The sequence below is a fragment of the Cyrtonyx montezumae genome, unplaced genomic scaffold (assembly GCF_038088225.1).
Source record: "Cyrtonyx montezumae isolate F1298 unplaced genomic scaffold, pur_monq_1.0 scaffold_10, whole genome shotgun sequence".
NCBI lineage: Eukaryota > Metazoa > Chordata > Aves > Galliformes > Odontophoridae > Cyrtonyx > Cyrtonyx montezumae.
Genome location: NW_027071826.1, coordinates 31,562,435 through 31,585,893, shown reverse-complemented (window position 1 = coordinate 31,585,893; position 23,459 = coordinate 31,562,435). Strand labels below are relative to the sequence as shown.

At 36.8% G+C, this 23,459-nt stretch overlaps 1 protein-coding gene across 3 annotated transcripts in view; it reads right to left on the bottom strand.

Moving 5' to 3' along the window:
* The window catches only part of PCNX1 (pecanex 1), a 79,948-nt gene that overhangs the window by 37,706 nt on the left and 18,783 nt on the right, over window positions 1-23,459 (bottom strand). Inside the window, exons 6-8 of one of the 3 annotated variants that reach the window (XM_065754709.1) lie at window positions 20,646-22,346; window positions 9,220-9,352; window positions 5,004-5,188 (exon numbers count right to left, since the gene is read on the bottom strand). In XM_065754709.1, coding sequence (XP_065610781.1) covers window positions 5,004-5,188; window positions 9,220-9,352; window positions 20,646-22,346 — 2,019 coding nt within the window. The remainder of the gene's footprint in view (window positions 1-5,003; window positions 5,189-9,219; window positions 9,353-20,645; window positions 22,347-23,459) is intronic. The other 2 variants (XM_065754710.1, XM_065754712.1) reach the window with 2 other exon arrangements.

Sequence of the window (23,459 nt, the reverse complement as noted above, 5' to 3'; positions counted from 1 at the left end):
AGGAAACAAGTAAAATGGAAAAGACTTCAAAACTTGAGAAAATTTAGCATAAAAACCTTCATGCAATGAAACATCCACTGCTCCCTCACACCCAAATCATTTGAGATTATCAACGTTTACTGCTTTTGTATCGCTGATTAAATAGGGCATGAAACAAATCCAGTAAACAAAGATGTAGCAGATGATTTCAACAGACAAACAACAGCTTAATTCCAATTATGTGCACACAAACTGTGAAAGAGTCTGGTTTTGCTACACCTGCGATTAATCCCTCTACTGAAGTAGATTTCCTAATGAAAGTTTTCGTGTGGCTTCTCAATGAAACAAAGCTGCTCTTTACGCACACACAAACAAACAACAATCCACCAGAAAAAAAATAAACGAACTCATTGAAAGCAATAAATAAAAAAATGAAAAAGATTACAGAACTGCTTAGTGCTGCTGAGGAAGCAAACCATAAGGCATGGCTGAGGAGCTCCTGAAGTCTTGAGTTTCAGCAGCTGTGCGACATATGGCAGTCTCCTCACAGCACTCTAGAGGGATCCTGATGCTCACAAACACTCAGCACACACAGATACACCCAGCTTCTGAGAATTGCCCTAACGATTTTCTCCCCCTCCTATTCCTAGATCTCTCACAGTTATCTTAAACGTTTTTGTTAGCATCACAGTGTAGCGGCTGCAAATTTCCTCTTTTGAGGATTGTAGAACTATCAAGTTGAGAACACACCATGCAAAGCCTTACTTTAACAGTAAAGAAATTCAGCCAAATGTTTGTACAGTAAACAGAAATGCTTGTAACTTTTCACCTAACCCCATCTCAAAGGAGGGCTCTGGATTCTTCACAGTACTCTACCTGGACCACATTACAAAAATAACAAACCCAAGCAACCGATACTCAGATACAACTCCAAAATACATCAGCGTTATGGCACGAAGTGGAGAAAAGACCAATGTTCTTCCTTAGAAACAAATTGGTTTGCTACGTAGAACAGAGGTATCTCATCACCGAGTCCAAAGACAGTCACATAAAGGTTCACACATTGCACAGACTGATGTTCCCACAGATATGGGAATCAATGAAAGCAACAGAATGATGAGCTTACACAGACTGAATCTACAAGACAAGTGGCTCAGCATCTGCCTAAAGTGGTAGTTCCATGTTTTCCTTCAGCCATATTATTTTTAGCACATTTCTTAATTTTCCATCTAATAAATATTTCTGCTTCAAACTTTCCACAGTAGTTCTGAAAGTTGCTAACAGTTTTCAGTTTTTGCACATATTGAAGTCTGTATCACCATTAGAATCATTACAGTACTGTAATATGTAGTAGTTAATTATATTACTTTAAATCCTACTCAGGACGAGAAATCCTACCAAAATTTGATTATTCTATAGCATGCAAGGAAATATCATTAACCAAGGTCAGAATTTACCTTCAGCCGCAACATTGAAACTTAGAAGTTTTCAGTTTCGACACTTCAAAGGTGTTCAATTTTAAATTCATATGAAATTTATCATAAGGGTAACCTTATAGGTTATCCTTATCCTATTTATCATAAGGGTAACCTCATAGGCACAATTCCACAAACTACAAAGGGGAAATTTTCCATAGGAGCAATGGGAAATGAGTATATCTTTCACATATACCTTTGAAAATACTTCTCCATCCACTAAATTAAGTCCACTTAATTATAATCAAGCACTGAGAAACTGATTCTAAGTTGTTTTAATGATATAATTGACTATCACAGATGTCTACCTGTAAAGGCAGTATGGGAAGTTCTGATCTTCAACACCACCACGTAATTGCCTTTAAAAACCAAAATACTTAAATAAGTCTGAGATATTATTGCTCACACAAGTGATACCAACTAGAAGCAAACGCTGCAGTACAGCTGCATCAAAAAGCTCCAGGTGACTACTACTTAAGGCAAATAAATAAGATGACCACCTACGTGAGGACAACAGGCTGTTATCTCACCCTAGTTTCACAAACCAGACATCTATTCTAGTAGCTTAGTACTGGAACTAGTTCACAAGTTGTAACAGCCTCCAATGCGAGAGCTCAATAATGCCAACCTTCACCTACACACTGAAGATGAGATATTTATGAGAATAAAAGGCATTAGCTTACTATGGCTATGAAGACCATCATTCATTTCAGTTGTGGTGTCCATTTTGTAGTCTGCTGTATTTACATTATATGTTAATCAACCCTGCAATCATTCCAAAAGGTTTTTTTTGTCCTTCATTCCTCTTATGATTTATTTCTTATTCACTGCTCCATGCCAGTCTTCTTTCTCTACCCTTTCAAATTCCTTCCACCTCATCGTTCACAAAGCAACAACAATGTGTACAAGTCTTTCTACATGGAATCTGTAGACCAAAAATAATGCTTCAAAGCTCTCCTTGCCTTATTCAGCACAATTGCCCAGCAACTGTTACGTATGTACAGTCGTTATGAGACTGGATGTAAATTGGGTATAACCCATTAAGATTCATCCTTCATGGAATACATCACCAGAACCAAATTAATTAGTCTTTTAAACCAATAAACAAAAAAAGTGTGCCATCTTTAGAGCTACAGCTTCATATCAGCACACGTGTGGAAAAAAATGCAGAAGCATATATTGCATTTGTGCACTAGAAAAAAAGTTTTTAAATGCAAACACAACCTGATTCATTTTATTCCAGATTAACTGGAAAATGGTAACAATTTCAGTAAGAAAAGAAATTGTGTACACTGTATATCTATATGTGCATTATATATCTCCTTATTTGCTACGTTTGGCATTTTAATTGTTCTATTTTTATGGTGATTAACATCATCATAAAAAGTTAAAACAAAAATACAGAACAAGGTACTATCTTCCCTTTCCCCCAAGAACACTCTGAAATAATGTAACAAGGTCATCCTCCATTATGAGATAACCAGCACTCTGTAGACTTGAGGGAAATGGAGCAGTAGTTTTATTTCAGCCCTGATTGAGAATAAAAGGCATGTATCACAGCTATAAAGGAGGATCATCTCCCTTCTTGTCAAGCCTGATGAAGGAATTGTATACGTGAAACCTGCCCCATTTTGTCAGCTATTCTGCTCTAATAAAAGAATATCCATCATAGAAAACACTTTGAGAACAGGCATTAGTTCATAACACTTTTTTTAAAGCCTGCTATAGAAACCAAAGAATCTCATTTTTAAGAATAAAAACAGATTTTTGCTGCAATAATTTTCACACGAGAAGTACAGATGCTTGAAGCTTCAAAACAAACAAAATCTGATATGTAATAAGGATATATTCAACTGAGCAGACCCTGACATTTTTCTGCCTCACAATGGCAATATCCTGCTCCGTAGCATTGGACACACAGAAATTCAGATAGATTTAGCCATGCACGCTTGTAAAGACTGCAAACGTATTCCATTCCAAGTGCAGCAGAAGGGAGTACTAGGAGAGCCTACATGCAATGCTGAATCTACTTCAATTTCCTTTTAATCACAGTGAATGTAAGCTCTTAAATAATTCAAATTGAACAATTATACATAAAATTCTGAATTCTACAAAGCTTGATCAAAATGCAGGCAATATGAGCCATATCTAACAAATGCAACACTAGCACCTTTAACAAGTCATAACACCCATTTTGAATAGATACGACTGCAGTATCCCTGGATTTCAGTTATATCCCAATAACTATTTCAAACTAGAAATAAAAGTCTCCTAATTAAGTAGCTCAAAGAACTTGTAGAACTTTGTGTGGTAAGCTTTCACAGTTTAGAGATTCAGAAAAATCAAGACTTCAGAGTATATCTAGATAACAGTCAGAGTCACAAATAAAACAAGAACGTAAGTATCAGATAAGCAGGCTGTATCATTTAACACATCTGTAGTAACATTTTATAAACACATTTCAGAGAAAATCAGAATTGTTTTCTTTCTTGCTTATATATATATTTTCCTTATATTGTAGATAGTAGGTAGCGAAGAATGGCAACTTGCTAACCAAACTCTTATTTAAAGGGGAAACCACAGCCCAGCAACTCTTGAAATCTTCCCCATTAATGGAGCAAGATGACAAATCAATTACCTTTAAAGAACGAGGTTATAGAAAAATCTGTAACTAGCATTTTTAATCAGTGTACTAATCAAGCTTCACTTCTATGTTACCACAGCTGGCAGCTGTTCAGAATACCATCACTAACAATCAGCAGCTCCAAACATGGCCATTATAGCAATCTGAGCAGGAATTCCACCTTAATGATGAAGTCATCGTCAATTCAGGCCATGAACAGATAACTACAAAGATGCAGGCCAGGAATTTCTCCCCACCTTCCCCCACATTATTATGTCACAGGAGATCAGTCACTTCCTATAACAATCTGAATTTCCTTCTCCCTAGCAATGTTATTAACTACAGAGAAACTAATAAGCAGTTAGGAATATTACATAAAACAGACCATAAAGAACTAGGGGAGCATCACAGGACTTCAGGAAATGATAGCAACTGATATAAGAAGATCCATATTTTTTTCTTGTCTTAATCTCCTACTTCAACACACACATTAAAACTACCCTCCTTCAAGTGAAATTTTTTTTTCCATAGAAAAACTAAGCAAGATTCTTTTGAAAGATCAAGGGTTCCTAGTGACAATAAGTATCTTCTCAGGAATCAGAAGTCCCCCAAAGTTCCTAACAATCTCACCCCAATTTCTTTGACAATGCAAGGATACCAGTGTTACACGTGCTATGTTGTTCAAAGACAAAGACCTCATAGCATTGCTACTTATGCATCCTTAAACATTTCTCATTGCAAATTTGTTAGACTGTCTGGAAACGTGATGATAAAGGCTGGACATTTATCAACAATGCTCCTTTCTAAGAAACGGACCTCCTAGATCCAGAAACAAAAGTTAATTAACTGTTTTTCACTGCATTATTACCAATATAGCTGCTGTATTAAAACTTCCATGTCACCAAGGTTACATAAGGCCTGCATACCAAGTCCATCGTGCAAACTGCTACCGCCTACAGCAGATGCAGTGGCATGTGATGCTTCTAAGTGGACACTCCCATTTCTCACCAGCAAGGTGGTGCTAGCGCTGAGCACTGCTGCCTGGGAGGGGGAGCGGGACTGCACTTTGGCCTGGGAGGAGGACTGCTGGCCTTGCTGACCATCTTGAAGGCTACGAGAAAACACGGATGGGGGAAACATTACCGGGAAGGAAAGGAAATAGCTAAAGTGAAGCAAAACAACACTTAAAAAAAAGGAAGAATTAAAATTATAGCATTCAGAAGCCATTTATTAGGGTTAAGATAACCCAGAAGTTCTGCACAACAACTTGTTTGGACACTAGCGTTACACTAGAAGATACAAAGATACAGTTCCCACTCCACCTCTGGGAAGTGCCACTCTTTATGCCTGAGGGTGAGCTGGGGAGATGCTATTCTTACCAGTTTTCATTTATGGCTGCAAAAGCAAGCTACTGGTGGTTAGTCTAAGCATAGCCTGTGATTATACTCTTTCCCCCAATAGTTAGGTTGCTCATGGAGATATCTCATGGAGATATGACTTCAACTGATTTGCTTTCATTGTCAAAACATCACCACCTTCCTTGATATTACTCTGCACTCTTCCTATAAGATGTTTTTAAGATTAATTGGAAACCAGACATCAGCAACATACCTTGTGGATAACCACAGTTAAACCAGTAGAACCAGATTTTTTTGGGGGGAGGGAGGAAGTATTTAGAATGCTGCTAACAAGACATTAACTGGCAAAAGTTCTAGGACTATTTTAAAGTTATTTTGATAGTACTGCCCTGACAATAATTTTGTTCCTCAGAACTCCTTACCACAACAAAATTATTCTAAACGTGAGTTAGAAATTCAACTTAAACTTTCATATTGCTCTGAAGATTAAGGCTATTAGTAGACAACACCTGAAAAAGTCAGTCCTCTTCATAACCTTCTTAATGCTAAACTATTTTAACAAGTATAACAATATTTTTAAAGCAACTTAACATTAAACGTGGCAATGTCTCCAAATAGAAGCATCATGCACATCAGAGCTATGTTGCAAAGTTGATGGTTTTATTAGCCTTATTTTATACGTTTAGAGAAGTTATATCAGTCATTAGCTAGAAGTCAGTTCTTCAGATTAAGAAATAAGCTTTTTAATCAAGATAGAATATAAAATTATATCAGGATTTGTTAAAACAAATCTTTTATCGTGTCTTAGAGCATTCCCTTGTGAAACAGTCTTAACCACCTACTGCTTTTATTATCTTACTACATACAGTGTGATGCTACAGCTGGCAAGTGAGAAGACAACTAAAAGAATAAGATCTTACTAAGATCTGAGAGCATCTATATGAGGCAGTTGCTTGTAACTATTCTCTAGAACAGTAGATTTCACTTTTTGTTAGAGCATCACTGCAAAATATGAAAATAACTATCAAGACTAGGTGTTAAAAACAGCTCATGCAAAATACAACAGACATGCATACAGCTGATGAGGTTAAAAATTGCAAACCACATTCTAACATATCAAAATCTAAAGCTTAAGTCAGTATTTTACTGTTCTAGACAAGGCTATATGGCAACAGAAGCCCTATGGAAGCTCACAGACTTGCCAATTGTCACTGTCTCACTTAGGCATTATCAGCAACACCAAAACAGTGCTGTCTTCCCATTTATTCATAGCTAGGTATCAAATGGTATATACAAGTCCTTTCATGGTTATCCACATCTGTCACAGTAAAAACAAAGCAAAATATTGGTAATAACAGATTGCATAAATATGCAAGCGACTGTTATTCAGTCTAAACAAAACTATTTTTAAAATTTTGAGACAGTCACTTATATTCTTTTACCAGACACACATGCATACACAATTAGATACAACTGATGCCAATCCATACTGTGTCTGAAGCGCTCAAAACATTGTCAATGCTTAGGCAGAATAAAAGGAGAGTGAGTGAAATTTTTTTGCTTCCTTTGTTTCCTTTTTGTTGTTGTTCTTTTTCGTTTACTTAAGTATCCAAGCAAAATACACTCACATCTAATTTACTAAACACTTAAAACCTGGTCTATCACTGCCAATCGTGATGGCATATCATACCTATCTATTCTCTACCTGATATTCCACAGAAGTAGCACTTGAAGCAACAGGGAAGTAAAAGATAAATAACAAATAGGTGTAACTCATTCTCTTTAGGGCCATCTCCATGACGTTTGATTTGACGTCAGAGTTAGATTAGGTGACTACATTTTTTCTATTAAGAAGGAAGAAACGTAACATCAGAGCCACTAAGAATTAGTAAATCTATTGTAGTTAGAAGTTAACTTAGGATGTCATATTGATTAGCAGCATTAAGAACTAGACAAAAGCAGTTCACCACTAGCAATTATGAGTAATACCAGTATAGTTGGTCGTGGTAAAGAAAGGATTTTGGTGGTAACCAGCCAAAAATTTGTGCTATATTTCAAGTAACACAACTATCACATAAAAATTGAGTTATCCATATAAAAGAAAGTCAGACTACTAATCTAGAAATTTGAAACAGTCAGTAATAAGTACAAATTTTCAGATACACTCCAGTTTGCAGTTCAAATAGAATTTACATCAAACAGATAAGGAAGCACTTGGGCATTTAGCTGGCCTAAAACAACTTAGCTCCAAACCAAAGGACAGTCATTCAGCTGCACACACATCACTGTGCACAATGTAACTTCTCCCAGGCAAGGAGCTCTAATTACTCCACACAACTCTTAACTGACCAATACATAAAACTGCACCACCCCAAAAAAAAAAAACCCACAGCAGGAGAAATTTAACATTAGGAGTAAAACAGCAGTGACCTAATAAAAGTTTAAATCTCTCACTAGGAAATTCACTATGCTTTGTTCAGCAAGACTAGAAACGTTAACAAACTTATCTGAAATCATATGATGAACGTAGGCCATACACTGCACTATCCAATTCAATTCTCAATGCAGAAGTCAAGCCTTCATTTGTTAGATTCTAGGCACTGTTCTCACCATTCTTTTTCCCAAGAAAATCCTAAGAAGTCAGTAAATTCAGCCCTTGGCTATTTCAGTTGCATTATAAAGATACCCAGATTTCTTCCCAACCTCTATTTCCATCTGTTTTATCTGCTCACTTTCTAAAGTATCTTACAGAGACAAAAAAAATGCACAAATATTCCTAGAACATAAAACTGGACTGATCCTAGTGCTTAAAGTTAGTTTAGGATATATAGTACAACTATTAAGAACACAAAGGAATAACTGTATATGCTGTATACCTATCATGTTAACTGGAAGAATTCATTTTATGGGTAAACGCTCCTTCTTCTACAGGCAATGTTCTGCTTGCCTGATTTTCCAACACTTGAGGCAATCACAGAACCAAAAGATTTAAAAAGGAAACTTAAAACTATGCTGAGATTACCATTTCTACTGTTTGAGGTCACAAGCAGAGAGAAGAGTTACTGTATGTAACACGCCACTGTGCTCAGCACTGTTATTAAATGGGCTTGTGACAGATTCCCAAGGTGTACGTATATACTACATTGTAAGCACTGCCGAGGCATTCAGTGCCACACCAATTTCATACCAAGCAACACTACTATGTGTTTGGTAGCAGAAGCATTGTTATTACTCTGTTGTTTCTCTTCCCCTGAAAAAAGTTAGAGCATGTTCACACAACGTTTACCTTTTACATTTGGATTCTTTGCATGTATTTAATTCTTCACAATGTCCTGCCTCAGTTTTTCGTTTGTACTTTAAGTGCTTCTCTCTCATTATCTACATACATGAGAAGTGACTATTAAGACACTAGACCCTAAGGCTTACTCTCTTAAAGGAAAGAGAACAGCAAAATCAAGTCAGACAAATGATATGTTCTTGGGTCTTTTTTCTTTAAAGTTTCTAAAGTTTTTGACAAAAACATGGAGTTTGTTAGCATTAGTTCACTTTGTTATTATCTAAAATTAACTGTAACGTTAGAGACTGGCTATCCTGATAATTTTGAAAATAGTGCCACATATACATGCACAATTCAACAAGCCCACAGTGACATGCAGTGACAGCTCAAGGAGGTTATGGCGGGGAAGGAAGTAAAAAAAATGCCTTTCTGGCAACACTGGTGGGTGTGAGGAGAAGTGGTCTGCTGCATGCATGCTAAATATGGTGGAACATTTAGATACCCTACCTGAGGGGTGATCCGATGAGCAATGTAGGAGGGGTAGGGTTACTCCCTGCATTGTGCCGGCGTCGTACTGCCTGACGCCTAAATGTGCTGCGTTCACGTCGAAATGTGACAGTCTCCTCGCTGGCTTGTGCTGCTGCATCAAGACAGACTTTAGGTCAAAGAAGAACCCATCCTATTTATGTACAAAGTAACTTAAGACTCCTTTCTTCCCCCTGACCCTCCCCAAATTAACGAATTCCACTTGCAACAAGAAAAGTGGCTTATGCACTGACTGTTGAAATAAACTGCTGCAAGACAGCAGCACTGAACAAAATTATTAGTAGAGATCCAGGAAGGGAAAGCAGGAGAAAACGGGGCAAGGTCAGGGAAGGGCTGCATGTTTGTGTAGGGGTCTTTTAAGTACAGCTAACTCCATTCTCTTCCCAAACTGAAACAACCAGGTTTCAATAGTATCAGATATTCCATCTTTTATTTACACACAGCACAGAAGAAAGTCTGAGCTCACAATTTCCCTCATTAAATAGATAACAGTAAGAGAACACTGAAAGACAGCCTAGTAAGGCTGCCCCTCATTCTCACTACAAAATTCTCTTCTGAATACCATAACTTCTGCCAAACAAGCAGAGCTGAGTTTTACTTTATCACATCTCTCAAGCAGTCACTGTGACAAAATAAGATAGTTTGCATTCATTTTCCCTCACGAACATGAAGAAATGCATGTTGCATTCTTAACAGTAGTTATCCTATGATTTGGAAAAGCAGGAGAAGCAGACAGATAAAGACACAGGTGGTTTTGCTTTTTCAACTTCTCCCTCCACTCCACCTCCCCATCAAGAGTTTGGTCCACCTACAAAGCAACACTGTGAAGAAAACTGTTTACAGGAATGCAAGAGTCAGGGGAAGGTTGTTCCTTTGGTTTCGTTTTCTTCAAATTCTCCCTCCCCTAAACCCACTCGTGCTCCTTAAGTTTTATTCTAAACAGGATCATCTTTGCAATTTCAGCCCTGAACTGCTTCACAGCATGCCTACAACCTCAGACGCCCTCCTAAGCTGAAGACCCTTAGCCTAACCAATTTGAATGAGGAGCACTAGAGGGCTCCAACAGGTCACAAAGAAAACTGGCATAGACAGGCAAGAAAAAAAAAACTTCCACAAAAAAAAAATGCAAAGGGAAAATTAAAATGTTCAAAGGGAAAAAATATATATATCTCACAGCTTAGTAGACAAGAAGCCTGTTTCAAGACTGAGAAAATCAAGGATTACATCAAGCAAAAACAAAGGAAAACACTGGTGGAGCAGGACTTTTCATGGAGGGGTGCTGGGAAGATTACAGGCAGAGCATCTCAAGTTCTCTTAAGCCCTTCAAGTCAAACTATCCCTGCCATTAAGTTTTCAGACGTTACTAGAAAAGAATGTAGCACCGGTCTACAGGGAATAACAACCTACTACTGCCATGTGCTACTGCCAGAGCTCCAACAATAAAGAGCACGGAACAAGAGCCTGCTAAGAAACCAGAGGTTATCAAGTGAATATTGTACATGAAACGTCAACCTATAATTGGCTTTAACAGCTAAGAAGCTACATGAAGAAATTTCTTCAAGACCACTATTACAGTTAAGCATTTCACTGTCAAAATATTAATACTTAATTCAATTCTTTCCGGTATTTTCAAGAAAACCATGAGGTGAAAGTGATCAGACTTCCACTGTAAGTGTGAATAGGTGATGACTGCTTTTAAACATATTTCAGCAATACATCAGTAAAAGTATAAATCATTAATCTTTACGCTTCATTTTAATACACAGTTCAATATCTTATATTTCTTTCTGGCTTTTATATCTTAAGTACTGGATAAGTACTTAATAAGACTAAACAACACAGCAGGATTTCTGACTTTTCTTTCTGATAGGCTGAGTTAAAGCACAGGAGGTCAAAATCACTGACTTCTGATGCCGATTTGTAGATCTCAGCTTTTCCAGTGCATACAGCAGCACACACAAATCATACACTCAAAATATAGTTTCTACTGACTTCAGATGCAAAACACCATGCATTTCTACTAATCAGACCACAGTTAAGCAACACAGAATAAAGAACAGCAACTGATCTTCACCGAAATGTAAACACCTTAATTACCATTAAGGTAGTAATGGCCACTATTTACATTTTAATTATCATTTGCAGTTATTTAGCAAAAGCATTCAACTGCAATTCTCCAAGGCAGCATACTTAACACGGACAAGTGTTTTTATTCTGATAACCTTTCATCGGCAAACATCACCTTCTGCAATTTGAAGCTAGCTTATAGAAACACTAGTGGTCCTTCCTAAACAGCTCCCATTTACCAGCAAAGCAAGTTTACCTGCTGAACAGACAAAGGCAATCTCTTGGGGGTACCAAGAAAGGAGGAAAAAAATTAAATATAAGTGGAAAATTTAAAAACAATCACAGTCCTGCAAAAACAAAAAACATCCACAATCTAAATTCCTATCTACTTTGAGATGAAATTTAAATCTGCAAAGGCAAATAATTTTAGCATTCACTGGAGTTTCTATCATAAAGCTTAAAGAAATGATAAGTAGGTTTTGGTGTAGCTTTCAACATAATCTGCCAAAGGATTTTGGATTTATCTCAAAAGTTCTGGTCAGTACACATACACTTCTCCTGACATTCCAGATCACTAAGCAAATCTATTAGTTGTTTCAAAAAGATGTCAGAGCTTTTCAGGCAAGGAACACTGAGTCTCCTAACATTACACAACACCTCAAGCAACATGTTGAAACCATGACTTAAAAATTGAAAAAAGCCAGTTGTGCAGAAGGGATTATCCTTTAAGTGTGGAGAGGTACCAGATTAAGAAAACAGAGCTTTTAAGGTTATTAAAAAAAAAAGCCACCCTACAAAGCAATACAGGATTAAAAAACAGGTATGGGAATTATGTTAATATATATTATTTTTATTTCTAATTGTCTTTAAGGAAGAGGAGCAGAACAGCTGCTCCTGAGTTCACAAGTAGCAGGATGTATCTCCTCCAATAGCCACTACCATACTCTAAAACCTGTTTAATCGGGGGAAATTGTTTTGCTTTAATATAAGCAAGCTTCCTATAATATTTACAAAGTAATATGTTTTTATGTTTATATAAAAAAATCTCAGTAGGACAGTCGTTTTTTTTTAAACACACCTCTAGCCTACAGCTCACACTTTCAATGTTGTCACTTTCATTCACTTAGCCTAAACATCAAGAAAATAAATCCAACATTTTTATATATATGTATATGTACAAAATTTAGATCCGGAGAGATAACAGATTGTGCACTTTCAGTTTGTGTTTTGCTTGTTTGTTTTAAATAAGTTATGACAAGACTTCCAGTTCACGAAATGTTTGTTTCTAAAGTTTTCATTTTTCTGCTTTCTCTAATCTTCTGTCATGGAGCACTACACTTCACTAACATCAAGAAACTTAAATATCTTCTGCATGACACCACGTGCATTTGAGCCGCCAACACTAACCATTCTCAAGAACAGGAAAAAAAACAAACCAGATCTGAAGTTCAAAGTGCACATTAGAAATGCAAACCTATTTCCCAGAGATGCACAAAGTAAGAGGTAGAAGCCTACTGACACCTTCATAACAAACTGAACCCTTCCAAACTTACTCCCAAATAAAATTTCTCTAATTTCAAAGAGGAAAACATAGTTTTGACTAGTGTTGTTAACTGTGTGCATCTGCACATATATTCACTAAAAATAACATTTTCCCTTCCTTTCATTCTTTCATTTCCATTCCGATTGGAAGAAGGCCAAACCATCACTTACTAAGTCAAAATGATGTCAGTTCATGATTATGCATTTGGAATGATACTTTCCCAATAAAGAGCTCAAATATTCTGGAGAAAAATCTAGAATGGCAACTAACTCACATCGCTCTCGGAATACCAGAGCGCAGCCTCAACTATCCTCCCTGTGGGCTATGACTTCCTAGAATTTCTCTTTCTATAGTACATAAAACAATTCAATTTACATGTAAATTTCTAATTCCTCAGTATTAAAAATAAAAGCTGTCAGAAGGACTTACTTCAACACTTCACGGTACAATACAATTACCTTTAACAAACAAAAGATAAATATTTGCTTTTACAGAAAAATATTTATGCATACAAACCGAAAAAGACATTTATATCATCCTGTGCTAATCTATCATAACTTCTAATCTAAGCTTTAAGACTGAAAATCATGAAGCATGAGATTGGAAAAATGAAAAACAAATCAGAATTTCCAAGCTTTAATATATTAACAAGGCTTATTTCATTTTGGCTAAGCTAAAATGCTAAACCTAGCACCAGATGTACTCTGACATATGCATAAATTATTTCCTGGAAAGACATGACAAGTAAAAGTACTGATATGGAAAGCCATAGAATTTGACAGAAAAACTGCAAAGTTTTCTGATTAGAAAACAAAGATAAAACAAAAGATCAACTACAAAATAGAAATAATATCCCTCATTCTTCTCAAAAGAAAATATGTCATGAAGTCTATACTGTTTTGAAAATTATTCCAGTGAAGCACAGTTAGACTTGTGTGTGCAACAAATAATAACTGGACACTCCATTCCTCACTGTTAAACTGGAAGATGTCTTTTTTTTTAACCACTGGTAACAACCAACCCTACAAACACTGTCAACACTGACAGCAATGTTTATGGCTCATGCATTCATACAGTCAATGAAATGTGGCTTCTAAGCTTGAACAAATTTTGCTAAAGAAAATAGCTGAAATTTTGCCCTTTTGTATTTAGCAGAAGCCATACTTCTCTTCAGAAGACAAAGTTGCGAGAGAATAAAAGAGTCTGTGACAGTCAGCAGCAACAACAGCTTGGTTTCCCATGCAAGTGTTCATTACTTTATGTTTTCTCCACAGTTGTGATTTCTGTAAAGTTTATTCTCAGGTTTTTAAAATAGTGTTAAGGTACATAAGTAGAGAAAGGAATTTGTTCAGTCCATATCTTCAATATATAGTTATTAGTCACCATGGATTACATGCTATTATTAGACCAAAAATTCCAAGTATTTCTTAAATCTCTCTGTTGAAAAAGTGATGTAATGGCTTATAGCATTACAAACAAAAGAGGAAAATTAGAAGACAGACCTAGTGTCAGATTCTGAGGAAAGTTATAAGTGGACACATGGGCAACAAAGGAGAAAAACTATAAAGCAGAGGAATACATCAAATATAAAGTTTCACTGGAAACAGGGCAGAGACAAAAAATGTATACTCTCTAAAAAGCAAATGCAATCACTGAAAAAAAACCAACAGAAAAAACAAGAAAATTCAGAAGTAAATCCCAAGACTTCAGTGTTGTGATTGAAATGTATGAAAAGTTCAAGATGAGAAGAATATTTATAGTTACATCAAACGAGTCACATCAACCTGTAAATGCAAACCCTGTCAAGCAGGGAATAACTATGACAATGAAGCCATCTGTTCTGATTTCTGAACAAAACTTTTTTTTAAACCAGCCTGATAGACAAATTTCCATACTAATACTAAAGAGAGAACTCAGAATATCAGTTCTTCTTCACTGTTCTTCTCACCTGCATTATTCCACTATTAAAAACTGTAGATATTACTCATACAACATTTTTGACTGTAGTGTTGATAGACTAGGGACAGAAAACCTAAAGCAATCTCCTAGTCTGATTAATCCCTATAATCTAGAGATTTGGGTATTATTAATAAAGTAGTAGTATGTTCATGTAAAAGCAACATTCATATTCTACATTATTCTTTGTGAAACTTTTTACTCTTTGTATTTGGATTTATACATCTTCAGGAATAGACATTTTAAGTCTTCAGAAGACAGAGCCTCTTCAGCATAAGCAATATTCATTAGTACATAAATTGCAGAATATCAAGCTTGCTCCGAATGAGCTATTATTAAATATAATATCAACTTACACCACATAGCTACATTTGGCAGAAGCATGTAGCACTTTCATTACATTATAGACTGCTCTCAGAACTGTTTTTGGCTACCTGTATTACAATAAATCCAGATATACCTACAAAGGGGTATAAAAAAAGTGGCTTACTAACTTAACTGCAGATGGAGTTTGATTTACACTGAATACCAGAAGTTCCCATGTGATTTCTGCTGGAGATGAACACTCAGGAAGTTCATCAACATACACCATTTGTCAACACAACCCAGCTATTCTTTCCAAATCAAGTAAAAAAAAAATTATTGTGAGAAGTAGTTGCACAAACACCACCAACCTATGACATCTAAAAAAAACCTCACTCCCACAGCAATGCAAAGCATTCTGGAAGAACCACTACTTCTGGTTTGTTTGGGAGGCTTGAAAGAATTAAACTGGGGTCAAATTTTTGAGTGCTGCTACCAAGGGAAAACAAACAAAATCCACTTAAACCATTTCTAGTGTATGTTGTAATGCTGCAGAACACATCTTTCACTCACGCATCCCCACGTAACTTTATGTGAAATATTTAACATTCTGTGCATAATGCACTGAAGGAGCATGTTCTCAGCAGGTAAGCAAGAAGACCCTTGAAAGCAGTACTGAGGGCTTCTGGCAACTATACACATCCCTAGGTCTCAACAGCCACTGCTAAGAGTCAGACATAACATGTGGGGCTTTTTTTGTTGTTGCTCTTGCCCTCATTCCTTTGCAGCAATGAAATACCAGGAAAGATCATTATTATTGTGGTCATAAACCTTCTAAGGAAAAGTCTTTGCATTATCCATAAATACCAAAGAGAAGACAAAACAGGTAGGATGAAGTCCCACACAAGATAAACAAAAATAGCTTTTTGCTATAGCAGTTGCTGATGAGCTTTTTTGTAGATACAAAATGTATTTTATGTGCCACTACAGTGGCAAGCTCCAGAAATACAGACTGCAGAGCAGAGTTCCAGCCATGTGTATCACTCCCTACGCTGTTCTCATCTTTAAGTGCTGAATAGCTGTATCTCAGCCCTACTCAGATGACATAGGCTCCAAAACTTGGAGGTACTTCTGCAAAACTTAATCTTTACTGTCTTGCACACTGAAGCTATGAAAGGAGAAAATTACACTTCAAGAATCAAATACTGAAAAAAGCTAACATTAAAACCTCTATTTCATTCTTGATCCAAATGCTGCATGCTTTATAGCATGCTGCTCGCTGGCAAAAAAAAAACAAAAAAAAAAACAGTTTCTTGCTTTTAACAAAACCTCATATGCAGAAAAACCCTTTCTATTGGCTAATCTGCTTATCTTGATCCAGTTGCAGAAGGGTCCTGCAGAGCACAGGAACAGAGGTAGCTTGCATGCATACACACACACAACTAGATTACAGTAAGTACATTTTGCAGTCTATCGTTTCTTAACTTTTCAGAGTTTGATTTTTTTCCATGCAAAACCGTTTGGCTGAGCAGTTAGAGCATGGATTCATTTTCAGAAAACAGATCCAGCCTTAACTGCCTTCACTCTACACTGATGCAACCTATCAGAAGCATGGAACAGCTCTATCACACAAGGGAAAGTACTGAATTCAGACCACTGGAACTTTACACAACAAAAGCAGAGCAGTTAAAAAAGAAGTGGCATTTTAACACCAGACATGACCATTGGCACCAGTCTCAAATTCTATTTTTAGGTTATACTTATGTCCAATCATTGCATGCAGATACACAAAGCATCTATGTACAAACACACAGACTTGAGACGCTGAACAGGTTTCTTAAGACCACATGAAATGCAAGATTCTTATTCTAGCTCACATAAACCTATTTTGCCTATTTATAGTGACATATTACAGGCCAAAAACAACAGGATGAGCTGTTACTTCATAACTGCATGTAATGTACAGAAGGGAAAGTGTTATTAGACAATTTTATTTCCAAAAAGTTATGCAGCTTAAGTACTTAAAATCCGCAAATAAATGAATTTCTTAAATTAGAGTAAGCTGTAAAAGAGCAGCAACTTAAAAGGTGCATCTTTTACAGTCAGTAAAGGACTGAGAACACGTGACTTTTCAACTCAGCTCAAGTTTTACAAAACACAACTGTGCCATGTACAGTATTAAGTTGGTTCTTCAAATCTTGACAAACAGCAAACCAGAAATAGCACATAATTGACAGAAGACAGGTACAGGAGAGTATTCAAGGTGGTACTTCTAAAAAAAATATATATATATATATATATATCACCAGACATTTCACCAAACATTTAGACATCTAAGTAGCCTGCAAGAGTAGCTAAACAAAGAAAGTAATGGTAGTAAGACATCTTCCATTTAATTTTCGGTATATATCCTCCATATTTAATTAAGTACAGAATTTCCAAATGCTGTGTGCCTCCATTTTGATGAACTGCAATTTTTACTCAAACACACAAGTAATCATCTCATAAGGAATGAGTCACTCACCACTTCCTGGCATAATAAGATTAAAATGAAGCTAAGTTCTATCTGTTGAAGAAACACACATACAAGTTCATAAAGTACCCTGCTTAGTAAGAGAATAGTGAAGGCCATAACCAGGAATACGTCTTCACAGATTACTTAAGCAAGAATGTACTTCTCAGTTACTTCGCTGAAGATTTGAACATAGTCACTAGTTACCATTTCACTTAATGTCTTATCTGAAAATGAGGAACTTAAAACTGATGACTGAAAAAGGGAAAAGGGTATCAATCTTTTTGCTAAAGGTGCACACTGGAGAACCAACTGATTTTCAGAAAGCTATCAAAAGCAACCCATAAAAATTAAAAAGTGTTTACATAAAATTAAGTAATGCTTTCATTAGAAAATGACACTAGAGAACTTCAAGTCGGATCCAATCAATATCCACTGATATTAGGAAAATCTGAACCAGCTTATTCAGCAATTCATCTGCTACATGTACATAAAATAATGCCTTAGTTTTCTCAGATTACTTCTATGCATACACACGTACAATGTGTTTTTATATTACACGTTCTTAAAAACAATCCCAAAAGATGAAGACAACTCAGGAGGGAGAAATATGACTGTGAAGTAACTTCAGTTCTAAAAAGTTAAACATTTTCTATTAAATAGTAATCATAGGTAACTTGTTTTCTTCTTTGATCTTAAGATACAGCCATCACAGAATTCAAACTTCTCTATGCCAAAGCGAAAAAAAAGCAAACAAAAAAGCAGTTCCAAAACAAGCCCACAGAAACAAAGTACAATAGAAAGGAGCTATTCAGGTAGCCCAGTAACACACACATTTAAAGTAACTGCTGTCTTGATGGTAGACATGACTGCATAAATATTAAGTAATGCAAAACAAAAGTAAATGTTTTTGTTCTGCTTTCAGAAAACAACACACGCAAAACCCTGTGTGAAAAAAAAAAACAAAACAAAAACACTCATTTCTTATAAAGGAACTATTTCCTGTTCTATTGGTAATGGGAAACATAGGGTAAGTGGTGACACTATTGGGCCTGGAGAACGTGAACCCAGATCACTTCTCAAAGACAGCCTGAAGTTCACAGGTATGTAATAGTTGGGTGATACGCACTTACTAAAAATACCAGCAATTTCAGAATGACCATTATCCAAGCAAAGTTCAAAGACGAATCTGAATATACTGTTGCACATGACAGCAAAAGCAGCAAGACTTCCCTGCTTAGGCTGCTCTATACGTTCTATATCCCCCAAAATTGCAGCAAGACACGTCAAGTTTGCTCTTCCCTGTTATCACACTCATTAAAAGATCCATCAAAATATTTAGCAATATACGCCAATCAATGCTGCACTGACTCTTTCATTTTCTACTGATGACTAAATGAAAATTATTGTGTTCTGTAAAATAAGGTACATGAAACCTCCGCACGTCAGTAAAGAAAATGAAGTTTAAAGATGTAATAAATCAAAATGAAATTGCGTGCTGATGAGAGCATACATTCAAGATCATAAATACATAAAGCAGACCTCTTATTAGTCAAATTACTCCCAAAGAGCTATCATTTTAACAAGGCATAATATGAAAATGCATTAAGTGTTTAACCCCGAGTTAGCCCTAAACTAGTAAATGCAACTTTCCATCAAATGCTACTGCAAAGCTCTATGACTACAAAGAAAAAAGTACTCTCACACTAAGTGTTGTTAAGTTCCCCCTTTTTTTTTTTTTTTGAGTGAAAGCACCTAAATTGCTGCGAGCTAACTGAAAAACAGTCAAATTTGATCAGTAGTCACAAATGGTTTTTTTCCATAATGTAATTCTATTTACTAGAGTTTGTACATAAGCCAGTGTAAGAGAACTGTTCACTGGTCACACTCCACCATCCAGTAACTTGAAGTCACTTTCAAAATGCAAGAGTCACTATGCTTTTACTGTCCTTGCTATTTAGACTAAGTTTGCTACAACTTATTGTGGATATTGCTGTCTTTATGTGAAGACAACTTATGAAACATTTGAGTACTTAGCTAACATGATCCAGACATTTTGATATTTCCTTCAGCAAATAAATGGCAGAGAGAGGGATAGTTAGTAAACCTATCCTACCTTGCAAAAATAATTTAAACCCTCTTATCATCCTCAATATGAAGAGCCCTTCAGTTAAGGCAGTCAATCTGACTAAACAAGAAATGAGACAAACATTACAACACATGATAAACAAAAATTATCAAGAGCTCCAGAATAAATACCCTCATTAATCTACATTAATACTAGCTATGCAAATAACCTTGGTCTTGCATTACACCGAACAAATGAATAGTTAAAGAGGAAGCTACACTCCTCTCTCTAGGCACAGGAAGGTAAGCATGTTCTCACAATGAGGACAAAACAAAGAATCTGTAAGTAAATAGCACTGTACAACGTGAACATCTTGAACAATGACAAAGCCAAAGAAAACAAATCCCTAGAAGTCAGTTTATAGTCAGATCATCATGAAAAAGAACAACTGAAGACAGTATTGCAAGGATTTATTACTATCATTATTACTTTTTAATACCATGCTTACTGAGTTTGTTCACCTGGTAGAGTTCATCTAAGAGGCAAGTCACTTCAATCAATCCAACATTAGTGTGTTTTTTTTAACCTGCACAATCCTTTTAACCAGAATCGGTCTCAACTCTATCGTTAACTTTTAAAATAGTACACAAATTGAAAATTTCAACTAATTACAACAGAACACATCTATAAAAAAAATAGGAACTATAAGATACAGCCCAAGTTTAACAAAGACTGCCAGTAACAGATCAGTAAATACCTCTACCTATGTACTTCATCACATCTGTTAACTCTCATTTCCGGAGGTCTTCCATGAGAGAATGACTGACATGTTTTGGAAGTGCTTTCCCAGGCAAGAACAGATACAGGAAAATACTTAAGTACACCTCAATTCATTAACAAAGTGTGGCAAGGTTACTTCTGACAGGTCATTTACTTACCTCCGCTTGCTGATTCTTGCTCTTCCCCTTCAGGAAACGTAGCCTGGCTTGGTAAGCTATTCCTAGAACGAGTGACTGACTCTAAATGTGAAGCCCTTCCCAGCAGAGATAGCTCATCTAGCACCTCTCCCTCTTTGGCTTCCAAATCAGATTTTGAAGTGGTTAACTGTTTTATGTTACCTGGTGTCATTAAACTATTTGGATCATTTAAGCAAGCTACAGTACCACTGTCCAGGCTCAGTACTCTGGCACGATTCTTGGCACTGTTTGTGCTAGAAGTCCGACGCGTAGTTCGTTTTTTGCTAATTCCTTCAGAGCTCATGTGGGTTTTATGAATATTTTCAGAGTCTGTGCCCCCACGTTCTTTAGAAACGTATTTGGTCTTTAGAGCACTGTACTTCCCCTCAGGAGACTGGCATGAATGGGATGTGGTGCTGGAAGAGCTATCACTGCTGAACTGATGAGCTGACTGCATACTTGACGTCCTGCTTAAGTCACTTTGATCACTGGAGTCCTCATCATGACAAAACACGGCACTGTGGGGTTTAGTACCAGATACACCTCGGAAGGAAACATATTCCCTGTGCCGACTCGAATCAAAACTACTAGCCCGCTTTTTTCCTGTCCGTCTCCGGCTGGACTTGTGGGTAGAGGCTGTTCGATGTATTAAACTAGAAGATTTGGGTCGAACATCTCCTTCTTTTTGTTTTCCACTAGTTTCTTTAGAGGCTCTTGAATCTACTAATACAACTAGTTTCTCACTCTGCTCATCTCTTTGTTCAGCAGCCTTCCCAGGTGGCCTGTCAGCTTGTGTAGTCAGTTCATTGGCATGTGGGTTCTTATTGGCCTCTTCTGAAGCAGAGGCACTAAGACCCTTCTGACCGTGCATCTCATTGGATGCATTAGAACCCTTTACCTCTTGAACACCACTAATAGAGCTCACTTCCACAGCAGTCCTTTCACTACTAGTCCTTTTGTCAGTAGTAGAACTACTGTCATCCTCCGAGTCAACACCACAGTCTTTTTTCTTACCATCCTTTTTCTCTTCTCTAGGAGACTCCTCCTCATGCTCTGACAGCACACTTTCTATATGCGTAGAGCTAGTATGTTCACTTTTATAGCTACTAATGGTACTGTTAGTGTCACGATCAGTCCCACTGCAGTAGCTTTCTGTTGAACCACTGCTTCTAGTACTGAGGCTTCTCAGACTGTCCACGCTTTTGTCTGCTTTCAAGGATTTGCTCTTCCCACTCTTAGCCAGTGGTTGAGGGCTGCTACTTTTCAGAATGTCATCCAACTGAAAAACTCCTGAAATGCATGAGTTCTCAGCCAAGGACTCTCTGGATCCAGAAGGGGGCTTAGAAGCTTCTAACTCACTGACAGTATCCAGTCCTCGTCTTTGCTGATAAAGAGGAAAGTCATTGAGTGATGCATCTGGAAAAGCAACAGCAGAGCTAGAAGTCCTTGGTACACCTCGCGGTCTGTGATCCTTTCTATAGGAGTGAGAATGCAGAGTTATAAGCGAAGCTACTTCTGTGTCACACGCACTAGTTTTAGACTGGTCCACAAGCTGATTGTTCGAGAGGCACACTTTATCACTGTTGTCTCGTGGCAAGTCTTGTCCAGAGGATAGTGAAGGCTGGATGGAGACAAACGAGTCATTTGACACCAGACGAAAAAGCTTCCGATCAGTTGCCAGATCTGTTGAAGTACATATTTATATGAATATTTACATGAACAAGTTATACAGTTTGTTTTTCAACTGCTTTTTAAGAACAGATAAAATAAACGAATGAATCTGTAAGGATTATGCATTATATTACCATTAAAAAAAAACTTCCTAATATCCAGGCAAATCTGACAGCTATTTAGTCTTAAGAAATCGTAAGCAGCAGCTAAATCTTAGTAGCTAATAAAAGACAAGAAGAATTCCAACTAGCTCACAACCTCTTCTCTTGCTCAGTGTCTCAATATTTATACATGTTCCCTCAACTCTGCCTTCTGACACACCACCTGCAGGCTGTAAATTGTTTGTTTCACAAAACTTCTGCTGATTAAAGAAAATAGGCCCCCCAGCTCTGAACGTAACAAAACAAACAAAACCTACCACACTCATCAAATACCCTGTAAACTCACAGGTTTTATCAAAATCATAAAATAATGCTTTAGGAAGTTACTGAGATTTGTTCAGACAGTGCTGAATTATGGTTTTCGAAAGAGAACGAGTATTGTCTGCTCTTTCAAAACCAATGCCCTACTTCTAACATTAGCTCTGTGAAACAGAGTCACAAGGATCTGCTGTCAGCTCTCGCTCAGGATCACTGTTTCCATTGGCCATAACAAGCTTTCTCCTGTACAAGGGTCCACCCACCTGGAGGTAGCACTAAGAGTTAGTCTATTTTCCTTTACATTTCATCAAAAAGTAAAAACATAAATAAATAGACCCAGAGATCAGGTTAGGTTACTACAACTGTTAACGTCTTGGTAAGGTCCATAAGCACATATAACTCAGAAGATATAGCAAACAGTTCCATTATGAAGTGGAAGGAAGCTGCCTATTACAATAGAGCATTACAGGCAACAGTGCTATCTTAGATACACTTTCAGTACTGAACTGCACAGTCATCACTGAATATATTTAAGGAATCTAACAGACCAATTAGACCTGCCAAAATGAACTACACTACTTTCTGAGTTAACTTCCTGTTAATCATCAGATACTTTAAAAATCAGGAAACAAAAGATTTCCCTATGGTGTTAAGCTCTATTTTATTTTAGTTCAAGATGATTTTTTCCCCCTCAGGGAACTAAGCT